The 18,148-nt window shown below is 37.9% G+C and overlaps 1 protein-coding gene across 2 annotated transcripts in view; it reads right to left on the minus strand.

The window, feature by feature from the left end:
* The window catches only part of SMYD3 (SET and MYND domain containing 3), a 419,867-nt gene that overhangs the window by 355,363 nt on the left and 46,356 nt on the right, over positions 1–18,148 (minus strand). For both annotated transcript variants that reach the window (XM_042796047.1, XM_032989436.2), the window contains exons 2-5: positions 14,167–14,230; positions 6,681–6,788; positions 5,548–5,605; positions 131–267 (exon numbers count right to left, since the gene is read on the minus strand). In XM_042796047.1, the coding sequence (XP_042651981.1) occupies positions 131–267; positions 5,548–5,605; positions 6,681–6,788; positions 14,167–14,230 (367 nt within the window). The remainder of the gene's footprint in view (positions 1–130; positions 268–5,547; positions 5,606–6,680; positions 6,789–14,166; positions 14,231–18,148) is intronic.

Below are 18,148 nucleotides of genomic sequence, written 5' to 3' on the forward strand. Positions count from 1 at the left end.
AAAAATAAAGTTTGATTTCACTATGTCATACATCACATTCTGGATCTATCTACTGAACTCCCACTAAAAAATAAGAACACAAAGAAAAGATAATTTATGACTTTCCAAGCAATCCCATTTTAACACTTACTTTTGTGAAGATCTGAAAAAAGTCAATTGCAGGTGGCAAGTGAGACACATCCTGGATCTCTGCTTTCAAATACAGTTGCAAAGTCTGTGCAAGGTGCCTGAGGCCATCTTTCATTTCTTCACTTAACTGTTCAATATCTTAAGGGGAAGGGGAAAAAAAAAAAGTATATTGTGTTGTAAACAGAACCTTTCACCAACATTTTGAAAATGTCAAATGGCAGCCATAGAGTCTAGACATTTTCAGCCCCAGAATTAATCTTTGCAGAGGGCAATTTTGACAGAGTGGACATTTGTCATTTTTTGTGACAGCTACCTATCAACACACAGAAGAGTTTATCAGGTTGCTACTGCCAAATCATATGAATACAATGGTGATTTAAAGATCAAAAGCCAGTAGATAAAGCAGATGCGTAAGCAGATGTAAGACATTACATACAAAAATCAGGCATCTGGGTCTGCCACATTAAAAATGTGCTTGGAAGTTATGCATCGCTTCTTGAAGCAGTGCATATTTTTATACTGTAATATCCATAGATGTGTCAGAAACACTTTATGCTGGCAGATAAGAGGGAAAATATTTTAGAGACAAAGGTAGTTTCGTACACAGCAGCCAATAAACGGAATGGATATAGAATAATATTAAGCAAATATCACATTATTAAATACTAAAGAACCATTATTCATGCTTTACAGATAGGAATCCTGAAGCAGAAAAAAACCCATAGATCCTATTTTCTGATGAAGTGATCATGTATGCATCAGGTCACTGACAACATGGAAGGTGAAACTCAGCTGCCCTAGTAAGTTCAGTGCCTTTACCTGCTTCACATTTTCTTTTTCCTGCCAGTTAGTACAAAATGAATAAGGCCTAAATAGAGAATGTGAAGGTGATCAGATTCAGGCATTGGTCTATAACAAAAGGCAAAGAGGATTATTACGCACTATGAATCAATTTCATCTCTGCATAATGGTGAATCATTATTTTATTTTAAACATCTATCCTTAACAGGAATGGAAAAAACCTTTTATCAAGAAAGGTTCTTCCCTGTACTTTAGATCCAAACTTGTTGGCCTCCTGGAAGGACAAATCAAGATCTGTGTTCCTCTTTAAAGATAACTCCTAGTCACTCACTTAAAAAGAGGGAGAAATTAAAGCAAATATGACTGGGTTTGGTTAAACAGCCATCTAATGTGTACAATACTTGGGCTTCTGTGCTGTACCTCACCCAGCATCCCTCTCCTTGAAGGTACTGGCTATATTGTAGGCTGTAAATTGGCTATCATAGAATTTACATTTCACACACCACCACACAAGTGAGCTGCTTTAATAATCTGAACTACTTCTGGCAGAGCACTAAATGCTGACTTGCTAACATGGACAGTACTCATGGACAGCTATCAGCCAGTCATCTTCCAGTGCAACCAGCTACAATTTCCTTCTAGTCTGGTATGGGTTTCCTTATTTTCTAACTCTTCAGTTCCGTTTAGACTTTCTCTGGTGTCACCGAGGGCCACCCTGCTTAGCCAAGTGATGCAATCCTACCAGTACACTGTATTATGGCAAATGTACCTCTCTCCATGCTACAGACAAAGTTTGAGAAGCACCTATGTTATCTATTGTATATTGTTTCCATTTCAGCATAAAGAAACACCTTCCAAGATCTGATCCCATTCCAATGGTCAGTTTTTGCTGCTGAAACACCATCTACAAGCTGTGCCTGGGGTAACTACAACATGCTGAGCAAGCAGTGACTCCAGAGGAATCATAAAGGTAGTCTGTCTCTACTAGGGTTAGGGAAGGAGAGACATGCTCTCCCATAGCAATCAGATTCAGCTCCTCACAAAGTTCAAACCAGTCAGTACTACGAATGCCGAGATATGCCCCTCCATACCTGGCATAAAGCCTTTTTAACCAAAGTATTTGCCTTTTTATAGCTCCCCACGGCGCTACCCATGGGCATCTTAACAGCGTGGATATTTGAAAGTGATCTTGCAAGCCTGAATGAATGTACATGTTAGAAATCCAGACTTGTGCTCTTCACGATGTATGGAAGTATCTGATTTAGAAAAGTATCATATCTATGAGGACTGTGTCTTCAAGAAAAGCAGCAAACTTTTAGATGACTGGAAAATTCAAGTTTAAAATTTTCTGAAAAAATCATAAACATACACTTGCATTTCATATATAATATTCCTTTGAAACTAAACATGTTTTTTCATTCAAATATAATTTTTTAAGTCATCATGTCATTTATCTTGAACTATCTGACATACATTGCAAATTGTACTATGACAAAGAGAGGAAGGCATGATTTGCTTTACTATTAGCAAATAAAACACCTCTAGAGTGGAGAAAAGGAACTGTGTAAGCAGCATGGTATAAATGGACACTGCAGTTTAGGTCAGATGTGAATAAGAATACCAAATCCAACTGGAACTTCAGGGAGAATTGAGAGAGACAGGAGCAAAATGCACTTATCCATGTTGGAATCTATCCAGGACATCAGAACTAACGATCCCAGCAAGAAGTCCCATGACAAATGATCAAGACCTGTTTTTCACAGCATATTAAGATGCCAAGGCCAAAAGCAAAGTGAAACAAAATTTGTGAATGTTTTCATTTTCTGCTTTAAGAAGCTTTTTTCAATTCTATAAGAACCCTGGTGTGGGAGAGAAAAAACTACAAAAGGCCTGTGGAAAGTCTTCTAAATAAGACATGGGGATTTAATTATACAGTCATGTATCAGTATCAGAGCTGATACAAGTAATGTAGCAAAAAGTCTGCCCATAGTACAGCATACAAACTCTTGTCCGCATACTGAATCTTGGTAAGTGAAAGAAAAGTTGATTTCTGAATGGTTTTAACAGGTAGCAAGCCTTTAGAACCATGTAAGAAAGGAATTGTCTAAATGAGAACTAGCAAAAGTAACAATGCACACAGACATCCCTCATATTTAATCTGAATTTCAGGGTACACAATGAATTTGAAGGACCTATGGAGCTGGGAGCAGAACTTTATAAAGTGCTAGATGCTTCCACATGTTTGGGTTTTTTAAAACATATGTATTACATATGTTATTGGATTATTATTCCATAAGTGTATAAAACTTCCTATGTTTTTATTCAGTTTCCATAAGTCACCCACACTGAAAATCACCCAACCGCATAAAGTAGCATCAAAAAGTAAGAGTGTAAAGGAGACAGCATAGTGACAATTGTCAAATGTTTTGGACTTCCAGGGAAAAAAAGAAAACAACTAAGAGACAAAAAGATTAAAAAGTATCAATTAGAATTCTATTTACCTGTCATATTTCCGATTAGTGTTTCAACACTATTGTCTATTGTAACAGATGCTTCTGGAGAAGTTTTCTGCTTCAGATCACAACCTGTATTTCTAGCTCATGTGATTCCCTCCAATGGAACCTTTTCCCCTATACACTTAGGCTTCTAATGAAAATGGTTTTCTGACTTTCCTATGGATTCTACCATATACCAAAGGAAAGTTAATCTTTACCAACACCATCTGTAAAGTGTGCAGTAAATAGGAAAAATGTTATGAAATAACAGTAGCTTTTTGAGGCTACAGAGGCAGCAAAAAGCATCAAGGCTACTACAGGTTGTCACACCACCCCAGAATACTCCTTTGGACTATTCTAACTGCAAAACCATAGAGACTGTCTATTGATTCTAGCAAGGAAGCTGTGAAAACAGCAACAGGAAAGACTTGGCTAAAACTTTTATATAAGATTATGCAAGCATCATAAGCCTTTGTACTGTATCCTGTAAAGCATCAACTTCTGTTAATGTCTACGAGCCCTGAACTCCTTGCACTTTGGAGTCAAGAAGATTACACAGAAATTGTTATTAAAGCTCTTAGTAAATACAGATGAAACAGTAGATGTGGATCTCTCAGCTGCCGCCTCCTAAACTAACTTGCTATGGACCAGCTGTTTTGGTATCAGTGAGAGGACAGTCATCCCATCTGTATTACAGACCATATCAGCATTTCCTTCAGAATTAAAGTTTTAGTAGAACCTGCTGGCCATTTTACAGATTTTTGTACCATTTATCCACTGCAGCTCAGGCCTGTTCAATACCAAGCTTCTCTCCAGACAACTTATCATACTGTTCTCCTTGTGTCCACTCAAGTTAAGGGAAGCTGAGGTCATCTCCTGAGGGTACTGAGAAACCTCAGTTTGTATGGAATCATCAGTTACGCAATAATCTCTGCCTACACTAGAGAAAATTGCTGGACAAGGGATCAGTATTTAATTTTTAAAGGGAAGTTTCTTCCCTTCCCCCAGTTCCTCCTGTGCCACTGTGCCATTAGTACAATAGTGCACCATAAAGAATTCTTTTCCCTGGATCCCAGAAGTGCCATGAAGCACAGAAGTCCATAGACTTCATCATTTTAACTTCATCTGAAGCATCAGGAAATGCTGTTCTTAATTTAGATACTCATCTAATTTCCCATAAAACTTTGTTACACAATTTTAGAATATCCACAGTCAAAAATCCTGATGTTTTAAATTACTGAAATGCATTCCCTCAATCCCTTTATATTTGTTGCCTTATTAAGGTCTTTTGCCCTTGCAGTTTGGGAGAAGACAGCAGAACGTCAGGATGTACAGAAGTAAAACATAATACTAGTTATTGTAATTTTTTTTGTTACGTGTTTTTTATTTCTACCTAACTATATCAATAGAACAAGCTGGTTTATAGCCAAAGCGCTGAATAACACTCAAAAAATGTTGAGGTAATCAAAATATTCACATTACTCTCTAAAAAATCTCATTAAGCAAGATGAAAGAATGAACTAAGAATGTATTTCTTCCCTTATAAGTCTCTAACCTTTAAGCTACTGCAAAATCTGGAAAAAAACATTTTCTATTTCAACATTAGCTCTGCTGAGAGATTGTAATAACTATTCTTTCCTAACCAAGCAGCTGAAACTTGTGAAACTACAAAAATAATATCTGTGCAACTGTATCTTTTTTTCTCCATTTAATAGTCATATAAAAGAAAGAAGCTTTATGCAATAGCACATAAATATTAAAGAAGCAAACCATCAGTGTAAAAATACATGTATTTTTGTATATGTATATAAAAATATTGGCTCTGTATGTTGTAAAGCAGATATCGGGTAAATTAAAAACTGAACAGGCAGGATGTACACTGTAAAATGAGAAAAAATATTAAAGCCAAAAAAACGGGTAGAAGTTTTGCTTGAAAAAGACCCATGTTTTTTCCTTAATCTTTGACAGAACTGTTCCCCACAGAGGTTTTAGCAGGTTTTGTCTTTGATGCTGTTATTCTACAGAGCAGACCTTCAGAAGGCAAGCTGCAAGAAAATCAGATGGCCATTCTTTAAAGCAGAACTTGGAAGCATCTCCTGCAATACAGTTGGCAATTACTTACTTGACTGAAGATCAGAAAAAGAGTAGAGTGTCTCCGAAAGGCATACTGATTGTCTAAGCTGTACAGAAAAAAACAGGTAATTAACACTTACATAGCATGTTTATCTTGAAAACAACTCTACAAGATTGATTATTCAACATGATATGCCTGTAAGATAATTAGGTAAGGCTAACAGCACCAACATAAATCTGGTCATTCCATACTTTCTATAAACTATCATAAAAATATTAAATCATTCTTGGTGTTGTAACACTTCCTACTATTTTTTTTTTTTTTTTTTTTTGCTTTGGCAGCTTACCCTTAGTAATTTACTTAGGTCTTCCACACTATAATTGAAAGCAATTTATGAGGTTAGGAGTCTCATATTTCATATTATAATTAAGACTATAATTAATGCACAGTATAGCTAGGTATATATTTGCCCTTTAAAAACAATTATGCACACACTCATCCCAACAATGTATAAATGAAGATATTAAATCATATTTTATCACCTCAGGCCACAACAAATGCACACATTTTTATCCGAGACAAACAGCATCATGTCAGGGTCAGCAAAAAAATGGGCAAATCTTTTTTAATTTACTCTACCACGTAGTCAAAAGCTACTTAACCTAACAGAAAATTTAGTCCACATAAATTAATCGAACCATGGGAATGTCAAACACCCACGACTTCCAAGAGTACTTAGAAAGCATGGCATTGAGCCCTCTAAAGGAAGGGCTAGATAACAGTGTTTCTGTCCTTACCACTCATACAAATAAGGCTGAATGAGGTTCCCATTGAAGTTAATGGAAAAGCACCGATAACTTCAGTAGCATCAGACAAAAAACAACTTCCCTCTGTGCCTTCCTGGCTAGGCAGAAATAAGTTTAGAATGCTACCACACAGTCATAAGAAGAAAGTCGATAAACAGGTCCCCTGAGCTTAATTATGTCCATTTTAGTTTCTCTTGATCCTTTCAGCATTTCTGCAAATTAATCAGTAATCTTGTAATGCAATATGCAGTCCAATTTTGTTCAGCAATCCCAGTCACTTCAGCTTTCTAGCTCTTAATTACATTAAAAATGTAGAGTGAAAAAGTACTTATGTGAATCTGCTACACTGAATAAATCTAAAAGAATGTCACTTACTAGTTTAAAAACAATCCTGCCAGCAAGTCTGACAGAGTCTGGAGGAAAATGAGGCTTGATGCTCTTAAGACACTTGCATTCCTGCTTGTGGTCCAGCCAAGCTTCTTTCTATTACGAGTTTTCAAAAAGGGACAGAGAAAAAACTGCACGTTATTTTACATAACATGTATCTTTTATTATATATATTTATATAGACATATACCTTTATATACTTATTAATATTTATATATGCACACAAACAAACACGCTCAGCCTCGCCATGGGCTGGACCTGGGGATCCAGAACCACAACAGCATCACAGCCATTGAGCCAGGCTGGGAAGAACGGCTGCAGAGCCCCAGGTCAGCTCCAGAGGACCAGGAAGGGGACACTCCTCGGGTACCGATGGCCACTGACTCTGGCAGCCGCCAACACAAGCAACCTTGGATGCCGACAGTCAAAGAAACAGCAGCACACGTGCTTTACTGGTACAGTCGAAGACTGCAGCTATAACATGAGTGTCGTGGAAAGGAATGGACTGGGCTACCCACTCAAACCAACCCCGCAGTGACTTTCCCCTCCTCTGACGTAATTAACTGTGTAACTGATACTGTGGACACTGGAGCTACAGCAGTGCAGGTTAAGGACACAACAATATCGCCATTATGCCACTCCAGAATTTAACTTTACCTTTCAGAAAAGTGAAGAGAAATACAAACAAAAAACTGTTATGGTCAAGTTCCCAGTCCAGTTCCTTGCCAAGACAAAGCTTACCTCAGTCTGCTTCATACTACTGTCTGACAACTTCATTCATACCACACATTTTCAAACATTGTATGTGACACCTTTAATGCACAAAAGGAACATGTAAAGATAGAGTGAAAACTGCACAGAAACCTAGAAGAAATACCTTCATTTTTTGTCCCATGTTCCTGCTGTACAAATAATTGTCTTTGCCTTTATGCAACATGCTATAAATAGCATCATCAGCTTACTTCAAATTGATATCACCATTCCAGCTAGCCAAATCTTTTAGTAGATAAATAAATAGGCTCTAATTCTCATTTCATTGTAGCAAGATGAGATGGAGCTGCATACTTCACAAGATTGGAGAGGACTAGAAGGGATGCTAAAATTTCCTCTACTATCTTAATTCCACCAGCATACACAACACTCCAGGCAAGTGTTCACTCAGCAGTCACGATGATGGAGGCCTTCAGCGTCTATCCACTCCACCAAAATGCAGCTGCTCTAAAGCAAGTCATCTTCTGCATGCTGCAAAAACTGTCCCCAAATATCCCTGAGCTGATAAGGCATTAATGCCCATGGCTGGGAGGATTGGTGATGATATTTTCACAGTTCAGACCAGGAATGGTTGCTGTAACCAAAATTTACCGAAATAGAAGACAGAACCAAAAATATTTTAGTTGCATGTACTACCTGAACCTGCAATTTTTGTTTCATGAACCACTTCTATTAGAGTAACAGACAAAGAGACACGATGACAAGGTGAAAGAAAGGTGATATGTATTGAAATATGTAATTATTTTTTCCCCTTCCTTGTCCCCCTCAGATCAGTGTGGAGGAGCAACAAGAATGAATCTTCAGCTAAAGAAACATGTTCATGTTAGAAGAGACAGCAAATTTCTGACCAACTTTTTTTTTTTTTTTTCTGAAAATTCTGTTTATAAATTTACAAAAACTCCAAGCCCATATGATAAACATAGTACATATTTACACATTTTATTTACATATTCACAGTATATGTTTGAAGCCATCCAGCTGTTTCAAATACTTTTAAAAAGCAAATTGAATAACAGGGCACAACAAAAAATTGTTACAATGACAAGAACTCAGAATAACCAAAGGCTTCTGGAGGTGACATTTTCTCACAGATATGTAATATGGGGAACAAAAAAAAAAAAAAAATGGAAAAAAACTAACTTCTGTTAGGTAACTGTCACACGGAAAATGATAAAGAGGGGATGGCAGTGATATGTGCAAGTGCACATGACACCTGTAGATGCTGACATGCTAATTATAAAGATTACAAAGGCTACCAGACAATTTTTTCTTACGCTCCATTTAAGTGGAGGAATTGTTTCAGGTAACTAGGTTTCAGCACCAGTACTATTTATTCTATTTCATACAGGATTTTTATCCCCTTTGGCTTACACATAATAAATAAACTGGACTTTTAATTTCTTTCAGATACAGGGGTGTCCTGGTTTCAGCTGGGATGGAGCTAATTTTCTCCCTAGCAGCTGGCACAGTGCTGTGGTTTGGATTCAGTGTGAGAAGAGCACTGATACCACACTGATGCTTTAGTTGTTGCTGAGCAGCACTTGGGATAAGTTGAGGACTTTTCAGTTTCCCATACTCTGCCAGTGAGCAGGCAGGTGTGCGAGAAGCCGGGAGGGCGCAGGGCCAGGAGAGCTGCCCCACAGCAGCCCAAGGGCTGTTCCGTACCGTAGGCCGGCACGCTCAGTGTGGAAACTGGGGGGAGCTGGCCGGGAGGGGCAGGTCGCTGCTCGGGCATCGGGCGCGGAGCACCTGCACTGTGCATCCCTTCGTCCTTCCTTGGGTTTCATTGCTCTCTCTTTTTGTTACGTTCCTTTTCATTACTGTTACGGTGATAATATTTTTTTGATTATTTTTCTTGTTTTATTTTAGGTATTAAACTGTTCTTATCTCAACCCACGAGGTGTTTTGGTTTTTTTTTTCAATTCTCCTCCCCATCCCACTGGGAGCAGGGGAAGGAGTGATTGAGCGGCTGTGTGGTACTCAGTTGCTGGATAGAGTTAAACCATGACAGTGGGAGATTTGTGATTTCATTTCCTTTACCCATAACCCCACAAGGGGAAAAAATGACACCAAGAAGGCATTGATCCAAATACAGTTAGTGTCACATGCTGTCTGACAAATAAAAGTTAAGTATCTGGTGCTGAATAGAATTATTCTTGTCTAGAAGAAACAAGGTCATGCTTGTAAATGTCCAGACATCATTCTGTGTAATATAATTATACTGGCATTTTTATCCCACTTAAAATAAAATTGTTCTTTGGAGCAAGCCTTTCTATGTCAATTTTTTCCCTACCTAAATGTTGCACAGAATTTTAAACATGCTAGAGGTGACATCAAAATGATTAATAGCTTACCCAACCAATAAAGCCCTAATGAGATGAAATATGCAGTCCCAAATTGCATCATATGCCACGTTTCTTTGAGATGTGTTCCCACATGAGAAGAACAGTTCAAACACACATCTTCTAGAGAGCAGCGCTTCGGCTAAAACCGATGCCAGAGAGGAATCACTGTGACTCCTCTGCAGAAGGAGCACTGGAAGAGGGACTGCCACTCACTTCCTCCCAACTGACCGGGGAGGAGGGGTAAATCTCCAAATGCATTAAGTATATTGAAATTCAACAGTATTTCTTCTCACTACCAGTACAACAAGGATACAAATTACAAAACAATATAAAGCCATATAGATTTGTGATCCTGGAGAGACCTGCTTTTAAAATCAGTCTCTGACAATACTTATTGGTGGGCTTATACTAGTCTGACAGTCCTCCATGAGAGGTTTCCGTAACTCTGTGTATCCTGGCTTTCAGTCAAGGTTTTTATATTCCATATCAAGCAGGAGTATAAATACTACAGTGCAGAGGTATGGCCTGTTGGTATGACCCTTCTCCTTCCCCATCTGGGAAGGTCCTCCAATTTTGCAACACATTTTTTTTTTTCCCATTAGAAATGAACACACTATCAAAAAGAGGCAAAGAAAAACAAGCAAACAGTGCTGGGCAGTACACAGTCCTCCTCCTCCTCCGGGCTTCACTATGCTTAGTACTCACAAAGAACACCCATCCTTTTATCGCCTTGCAAATCATTCTCTCTCATTTAAGCTCAATGCATCCCAAGTGCAATTCCTCGGGCTTTACCCAAGTGAAAAGGGTCAGCAGCCACATGGTTTAGAAGACAGTGGAGCATATAGCTGCTTACTGGTGGCGGACTGAGAGTCTGCCCCCCCCAAACCAACACCACACAAGCACCAATGCATCACTTGCATCACTGGGCTTCACTGGTTACTTATTAACAAGACATAATTTGTAATTTCGAAAGGACTATTCAAATTTTTACAGAATGCCTTTTTTTTTTTTTTTAATTAAGCCATTTCTATAATGTTTGATAATGGCACATTCTGAATTCTGCTTAAAATGACTCTCTCATTTCTCAGAGATTATTATCTATATCACTGCTCCCCAATCTATGGTATGCACCAAATTAATAAACATTGCTAGAGGAGATCACAGCAGTGATTACATGGAGAAGCAGACGTGGTAACTCTACATTTGGAGAGACACCCAGCCAACATAACATTGCTAGAAGGCGGCTGCAGGGAATCCGGCATCAACAAGTGAGGAAGGGGATACATCAGAGAAGTGTCACAGAGGGGCAAAAGTCAGTGAGGTCCAACTGAAAAAACAAACCAAACCAAACCAAACAACATTGTTTAAAAGCAAAAGGTCTACATATACTTGATCCTGAAATCAGAATTCAGTTGAAAAAGGTCAGCCCAAAGGACCTCTTGTGATAGCTTCTAGTCCCACATATCTAATATTTTTTAAAGTAAATTAAATTGGTAAAAGTTAAAGCAAACTGCTTCAACTGGCCTGAAAAAACAGAAGTATTGGGAAATTCTGAAATTTGGCACAATTCACTTGAAGTTTTCGGTACTGACATAACGGAGATTTCTACAAACTGGAAATTCTAATTCCCATATAGTTTTGTTCAGGACTCCTGGCTCTGCCCACATATCTCCTTAAAGGATAGCAGTGCTCACAGTAAGTTCCAAAAAGGGAAACATCTTTCAAAAGACTATTTCTTCTCCTATAGGTTAGCCCAAAGGCAGTTTTTCTTAACCACCTGATATTTTAAATCAAATGAAGATTTTTACAAGGTATTTGTAGCTTTAGAAATGTCTCATTTTGGTACATCCTAACATAGAAATCCTCTGCTGTCCCTTACCCTAACCATAGTTCAGCTACTCAGATTTAATCTCTTTTTCTAAGTCAGATTTTTACATTAATTCTGTTTTCACTTATTATATTAACTGGAAAAATCGAGAAAACTGACAGTTTTTAAGACTAAGCTAAATGTTTAGAGTTATAGGATTCATTTAACACACATCAATAATCAAATCATTCTGGAGCTAAGTGTAAATTGTAAATCCAACTGCACAACCTGCATTTCAAAGTTATCTGTATTTATAACACTAAAATAGTCCTGTTCTGCCAATACTCACTTTTTTAAATGTGAAAACTGCAATTTCATTTAATACCCTGCTGTTTATTTTGTTCAGCAATTAGTTCAATTAGAAGTGCACATATTAATGAATTGCACCAAAGCTACAGAGACTAAGTAGAGTACGAAGCCTATAGCTTGGACAAGGAGAGCTTTGCTAACAGCTGCTATAAAACCAGAGCTGCACATTAGTTTAGCTAGTTTATCAAAAGAAATATGGATCAGAGAACATTCCTTAAAAGCAAAACAGATCTGACTGGTCTCAGTTATATATGGATCATCTGCCCTGAGCCATTAATCCCAACAGATTCACTGTTTTGAGGAGAAAAATGGGATTTTTTCAGTTATTCTCAATTGCTACTTCATATCACAGGATATTGTAATAATACTAATTCAGTATTAATTATTGATATTAACATGTAACAGTAAATACTCAGCCTTTTAAGTGTGGATTACTTTGAGCAGCAGTAGCCTGTCTCACTGAAATCAATACTTACAACTGCAGATGGCTTAAAGCACACAAACCCTAAAGCTGGAAGCACAAACCAAAGATATCCAAGATGCTTTCAGGCTATCCCGTGTGAATCCTTGAAGCACATTCACATAGTTGTTCACCCCAAGAAGAAAGCCCCATTTCCTACCTCCATTGCTACCACACCTAAGTTGGAACAGGGTACTGCATAAAACATTGCAGACTTCCTTGTGCAGGTCAGTGCCAGCACAGTCTCATATCATATTAGGGGCTTGCCAATAGAAGCTTTACCAGTGACTCTCCTGTCAGATACTTGCTTTAAACTTACCTTGCAAATACTCTGGTCTTCTATATTCTTCACAGTCCTATTGTTTTTATGATCTCCCATAATAAATCTACCTGTGACATTATTACTGACGCTACAGTAAGTGCCTAATGTACATTGCACACATTTGCCATACAATGAATCAAAATGACTTATTTTCCTCCTTTCCCCTCTCCATATGTTTTAATCCCCAAAAGGAGGGGTTTCTGGCGTGTTGAGAACACTGCAGATTATACTAAGGCAGAATTGTTTATAGAAGCACATGACACGTGAAAAGATCATTTGAATGTCAAGGACTTAACTTGAAAAGTTAAATTCATATACATTTAATAGAGTACCATTACTAGTCTGTTTTGACCATTAGTTGATTTTCTTCATTCTTCTCTATTTAGGGAAAACAAAACAAAACACAAAAAACCCAAACAGAAATCACAATGCAAAGCTAAGAGGATTCACTTAAAAATTCAAGGGTTTTGTAAGGTGACCCTCATGGTTCAGATCTCAGGTGCCTGATCCTCCGCTGCTAGACCTTACACAGTCATTTAACCTTGCATGCCCATTCAGTGCCAAGTCCTGCCAACTCCTACACACATGCTTAAGTAACAACAGAAACCAAATACAAAAGCTGAAATTTTAAGTCTGAACACTTTTAAGAACTGTTTCATAGGACAGAATCACAGGATAATTCAGGTTGGAAGGCATCTACGGAGATGTCTAGTTGCAAAGCAGGGTCAGCTCTGGGGTCAGACCCAGCTCAGAGCTTTATCCAGTGGGGTCCTGAAACCCGCAAAGCATGCAGATGACTCCATGGCCAGCCTGTTCGACCTCTTGGCTGTCCTCCGCGTGAAACAGCTTTTCCTTATATTCCATGTGAACTTTTCTTCTATTCAATTTAAGCCTGTTGTCTCTTGCCCTCCTGCCATGCACCACAGTGAAGAGCCTGGCTCCATCTTCTTGAAAACCTCCTCAGAGATGCAGTTTTGCCCAAGGCTGCTTCTTCTCTGTGCACGTTCTTGACCCTTATTTCCTCTCAAAAAAGTGGAATATATACTTTGCCATGATAAAAATTACTCTTGAGATAGAAATTGTTTTAATGCAAAATTGACTTGGAGCCTTCAGCCTACAGCTAGGAAAGCTAAAGAATTATTCCACCCCCTCTAACCAAGCACAGCCAAACACCACAAATTTCAGCTTAGTTTTGTCTATTGCACTGATTATAATTTTATATTTGTAACCATAAAAATACTCAAAATAAGACAGCATGTTTACACACTGTGTCTATAACTACAAATAAGAAATTGCAGTGTGGAGGTATGACAACTGGCAAAATGCATGGAGACCCTGTAAATAAATTATTCAAATGCCTGTTTTCTTCAACTCTTTATAGCTGCTATTTTTCAACTTACCTGACAAGATGTACCACAGTATTTAGCAACCTTGCACTGAGAGCATCTGTGCAGATGTTCATTCCTGTTTAGGGAAAAAAAAAAAAAAAAAAAAAAAGAAAAATCAGTTATAAATACAAATAGAGCTTTGTATTTATTCCTCTTAGACAACTAGCATTTTTCAAATATTCCAAGGCAAGAAAGATATCTGAAAAACAAGAGTAGTCTAAAATGCACTGTTACACAAGAAGAAATTGCATGTGGTTACATTTAAAGCTGTATTCACAATCCTTTACTCATGTGCCTCAGGATCTCTGGGGCCACTTTGGATCAACTGTAAAGATATCAAACATGCTTATTTTTGCCATATAGCTATAACCCTGAGAAGTTTGATTTTGTAGACAACATCATAATTAGAGCTGTGCAATACTGCTACTTAACCTATTTATTGTCTACCTTGAGCCTTGTCTTAAACAAGCATCACTATGTCTTAAACAAGACCTTGCTGTGAACCTGCAGTTGTGCCATAAAATTATAACTTTACAACAGAGTCTGAAGTTGACATGTCAGCAGAAATTTCTGTTCTAAGAACATACTTCTGACTGGGGCACAGTGAGACCAAAATAAAAATTGGCAGGGGAAATAAAAATCCAGTGAAAGCTAGAAGGATAACTACCAGAACTATACATTACAACATCACAGTCTAAAGGTTAAAAGCACCTCCTGGCTCTAGTACCATTTTCTGACGCTGTCTTAGTTTACAGTTTTATGAGTTAAGAAAATATCACTGAAGTTCTGTAGATTTTTTAGACATTAAGGAAACATTAAATGCGAAGCCACACACAGAGCAAATCTTACACCTCAAATACATAAGTAAAGAGATTTACTTCAGATGAGTAGAAACAAGACATTGATTTTGAGGCTTCCCTCCCCTCTTACTCTCCTGTGGAAAATACTGAACATAATTACATTATTCTGGTAACACTGGGAAGTTTCCACTTTGATTTCTTAACATGCAAAATTATTTACATGCTTTATGGGCATTCATTAAGTTGGGAAAACAGTATATACTACTTGTTTGTTGTTGTTGTTGTTAAAACTGAAGGCAGAAGAGTTACATTACAAACACAACAATTAACTAGGCTGCATGGACAGCATAATTATTACTTCCTCTCAGACTTCTTCCTGGCCATCCCTCTGCTGCCTCCATTTAGCTGCCTCAAACCTTAGTATACAGATTAATTCAGCCTTCCAATTTAACCGAGAGACAACTAACACGGCCCATTCTGAACTGAAAGGGCAAGTTTAAATGAACAGATGAAGGATTTTTCTGTTCAAGATTCTCAGTGTCTACACGTTGGTACTAGGTGTGCTCTTTTCACTCGCACTCCCAACTGATGCCACCAAAACACAATGTAATTCTCTGTCTCTGCTGACATTAAAAGAAAACTCCTCTGCTGTTGTCAGTAACCTAAAGGCTGCGTATTATTTACTCAGGTTCCCAGCTCAACTGTTTGATGACATGGCCTCTCTTTCTTCTTTACTTATACCACACGGTTGTCCCCGGATTTTAGTTTCTAGGGGTGACTTCAGAATGGTAGAACGCTCTCTAAAGGTCACATCCAAAAATGACAGTACCAACGTGCCCACAAATGTCAGTCTAGAACTTCTGGATGATTAATTTCACCCACTGATTTCAGCCGTGACATCAAAACTATCAGGAGTAGGGGCAGAACACCAGAAATACCATGGAGCATCCTCTAGCACAAACCAGCTTCTCCTTTCCCTCAAGTCCCACAAGTGGAAAATATATTTTGCTGATATATCAAGTTGTTGCTATGTTTGAATTATTAAAAATAACAGCTTATGCACTATCTTAGGACTCATAAGCATTCAGGGAGTTTAGACAGCTGCATTGGTCAAAGATTAAGAGAAGCACTATGTACAGATCATTACAATCAAGTAACAATCTTTTAATTTCTACTGCAATAAAAATCACTATTTTGTTGCACAATATTTTGTAGGCATTCCTACTACCAGGAGAAAAATAAATTAGAAATATTTCATATATAAGCACATGTTTTGCTAGTGCCTTTTTTACTTCCCTACCTGCAAAGCCAGCCCTGGAGACTGAAAAAACTAGCAACTGTTGGATTCCTCTAAAGAGAAATCTAAAGTCTTGTACATGCACAACAGGTTTTTGATTTTAAGGTGCAATGCCTGAGGATGATTCAGAGTTAGAAACAAGCGTGAAATCTTCATTTTGCCAGCTGGGGAGAGCTGCTTTGTTTTCAAGGCTGAGCAATGACACCATTTTAACCAGACTATGATAAAGGAGCACATATTTCTCCTTCTAGATTACAAGCTCATGTCAGAGTAATTTTGGGAAGAAATACAGTTCAGTGGAATAATTACTGTAGACAAAAAAAAAAAAAAAAAACACACAAAAGCTGTGTGAACCTGCTTATTGATTTGGATATTAGCAGCAGCACAGATATAAATACATGCCTGTAAACTATGTAGACAAATTCTTTCACACTGAGACAAGTTTTGACACATATTTTAATACAAAGCAGCATGCCGTATCAAGGACATAAAAGAATCATTTATAAGAAATCCACACATTCTTTCCAGGTATTTCACAATTAACAGGATAGATTCAAGCTTTTCTGAAGCTAGACCTTTCAAATTACAGAAAGAAGACGCTGCAAGAACTTTTCCTCGTTTAGCTACCACTTTATTGCCTTTAGAGTCTGCCCATGAACCATTCACAACATCGCAGGCAACGTTATCACTGAAAATCCACCTACTGACCTAGAACAAAAGAAGAAGGCAAGCACCTAGAACTCTGGTTTGTTGTTCAGCTCCTCACAAGCATGGCTGCAGCCCTTGAGATGGTCACTGCAGCATGTCCCTGTTGCTTTTTACAGGTCTATTTTACACAGCTGTACAGAATCACAGAGAGGTCACGAAGGAACTTTCAGCCTCTCTGTTTCTAGATACCTCCTCTGAATTCAATATTTTACACTCATGTTAGCAGCCTCTATCAAACTTCTCTTTGTCATTATATAATAGTATCTGAATGACTCAGTGCTCACCCTACTGTAGAATGACCAAGCAAATCTATTTTGAAGGCAGGCTTTTTTTGTTCTAAATGCTATTCATCAAAACACAATAATGAGTTAGGACTCTGATAACAGAGCATTTGCAACTTTAGTCCCAGACACATTAAAGTACCAAAAAGTCTCAGCAGCAAGTAAAACACAGATTCCCAAAGCAGAGTAATTATAACTTTCTGGAACCAGAATTTAAATGAATTAATGCCTACAACTATCAGAGAGGTCTCTGCTACAGATTTCACAATCTTTCATCAGAAGACTACATTCGACAACCTTAAGACACTGCAAACATACCTTGCCTTGGTACACCTCTTGGTATTTTTCCAAGAGATGCCAGGATTTACTGAAATCATTGGCGTTAAGTCACCAACACCTATTTGCTCTTTCTTTTGTAAAACAATTAGTGGACCTGTCACCACAAAGCACCAAACTCCTTCAGCACCCACCTAAGTTTCAGTGCTTTACAGGATTATTTCCTCTGTATCCTCTGTCCCTGAAGGTTAACCAACCTGCAGTAACATGCATATACACGCAAAAATTTGAGGACCATCACTCAAAACATGGATTTTTGCCAAACTAACACTACCAGTCAGATTATTTGAGTAAGGTGACTCCCTGCTGGCACCATATAAAGAATGAACTACCCATTCATCTTTCGGGGTTTCTCTGAATGACAAGCAGATATAGAATGCCTGTTACAGAGCTGAATAGTAAAGCTACTGATTAAATCGCTGCTTTTTCTTCCAATCCCCTTCTCCTGCTTGGCCTAAAGTTTTAGATTTTAGATTATAGCATCTATGAATCTTGCTACATCACATTTTAAGCATAAAGCAGCAGGATCTAAAACATTTAAGATGAGTATAAAGAATTTAAGGATAAGATTC

The sequence above is a fragment of the Tyto alba genome, unplaced genomic scaffold, assembly GCF_018691265.1.
Source record: "Tyto alba isolate M040663 unplaced genomic scaffold, T.alba_DEE_v4.0 Super-Scaffold_22, whole genome shotgun sequence".
NCBI classification, from domain to species: Eukaryota; Metazoa; Chordata; class Aves; order Strigiformes; family Tytonidae; genus Tyto; species Tyto alba.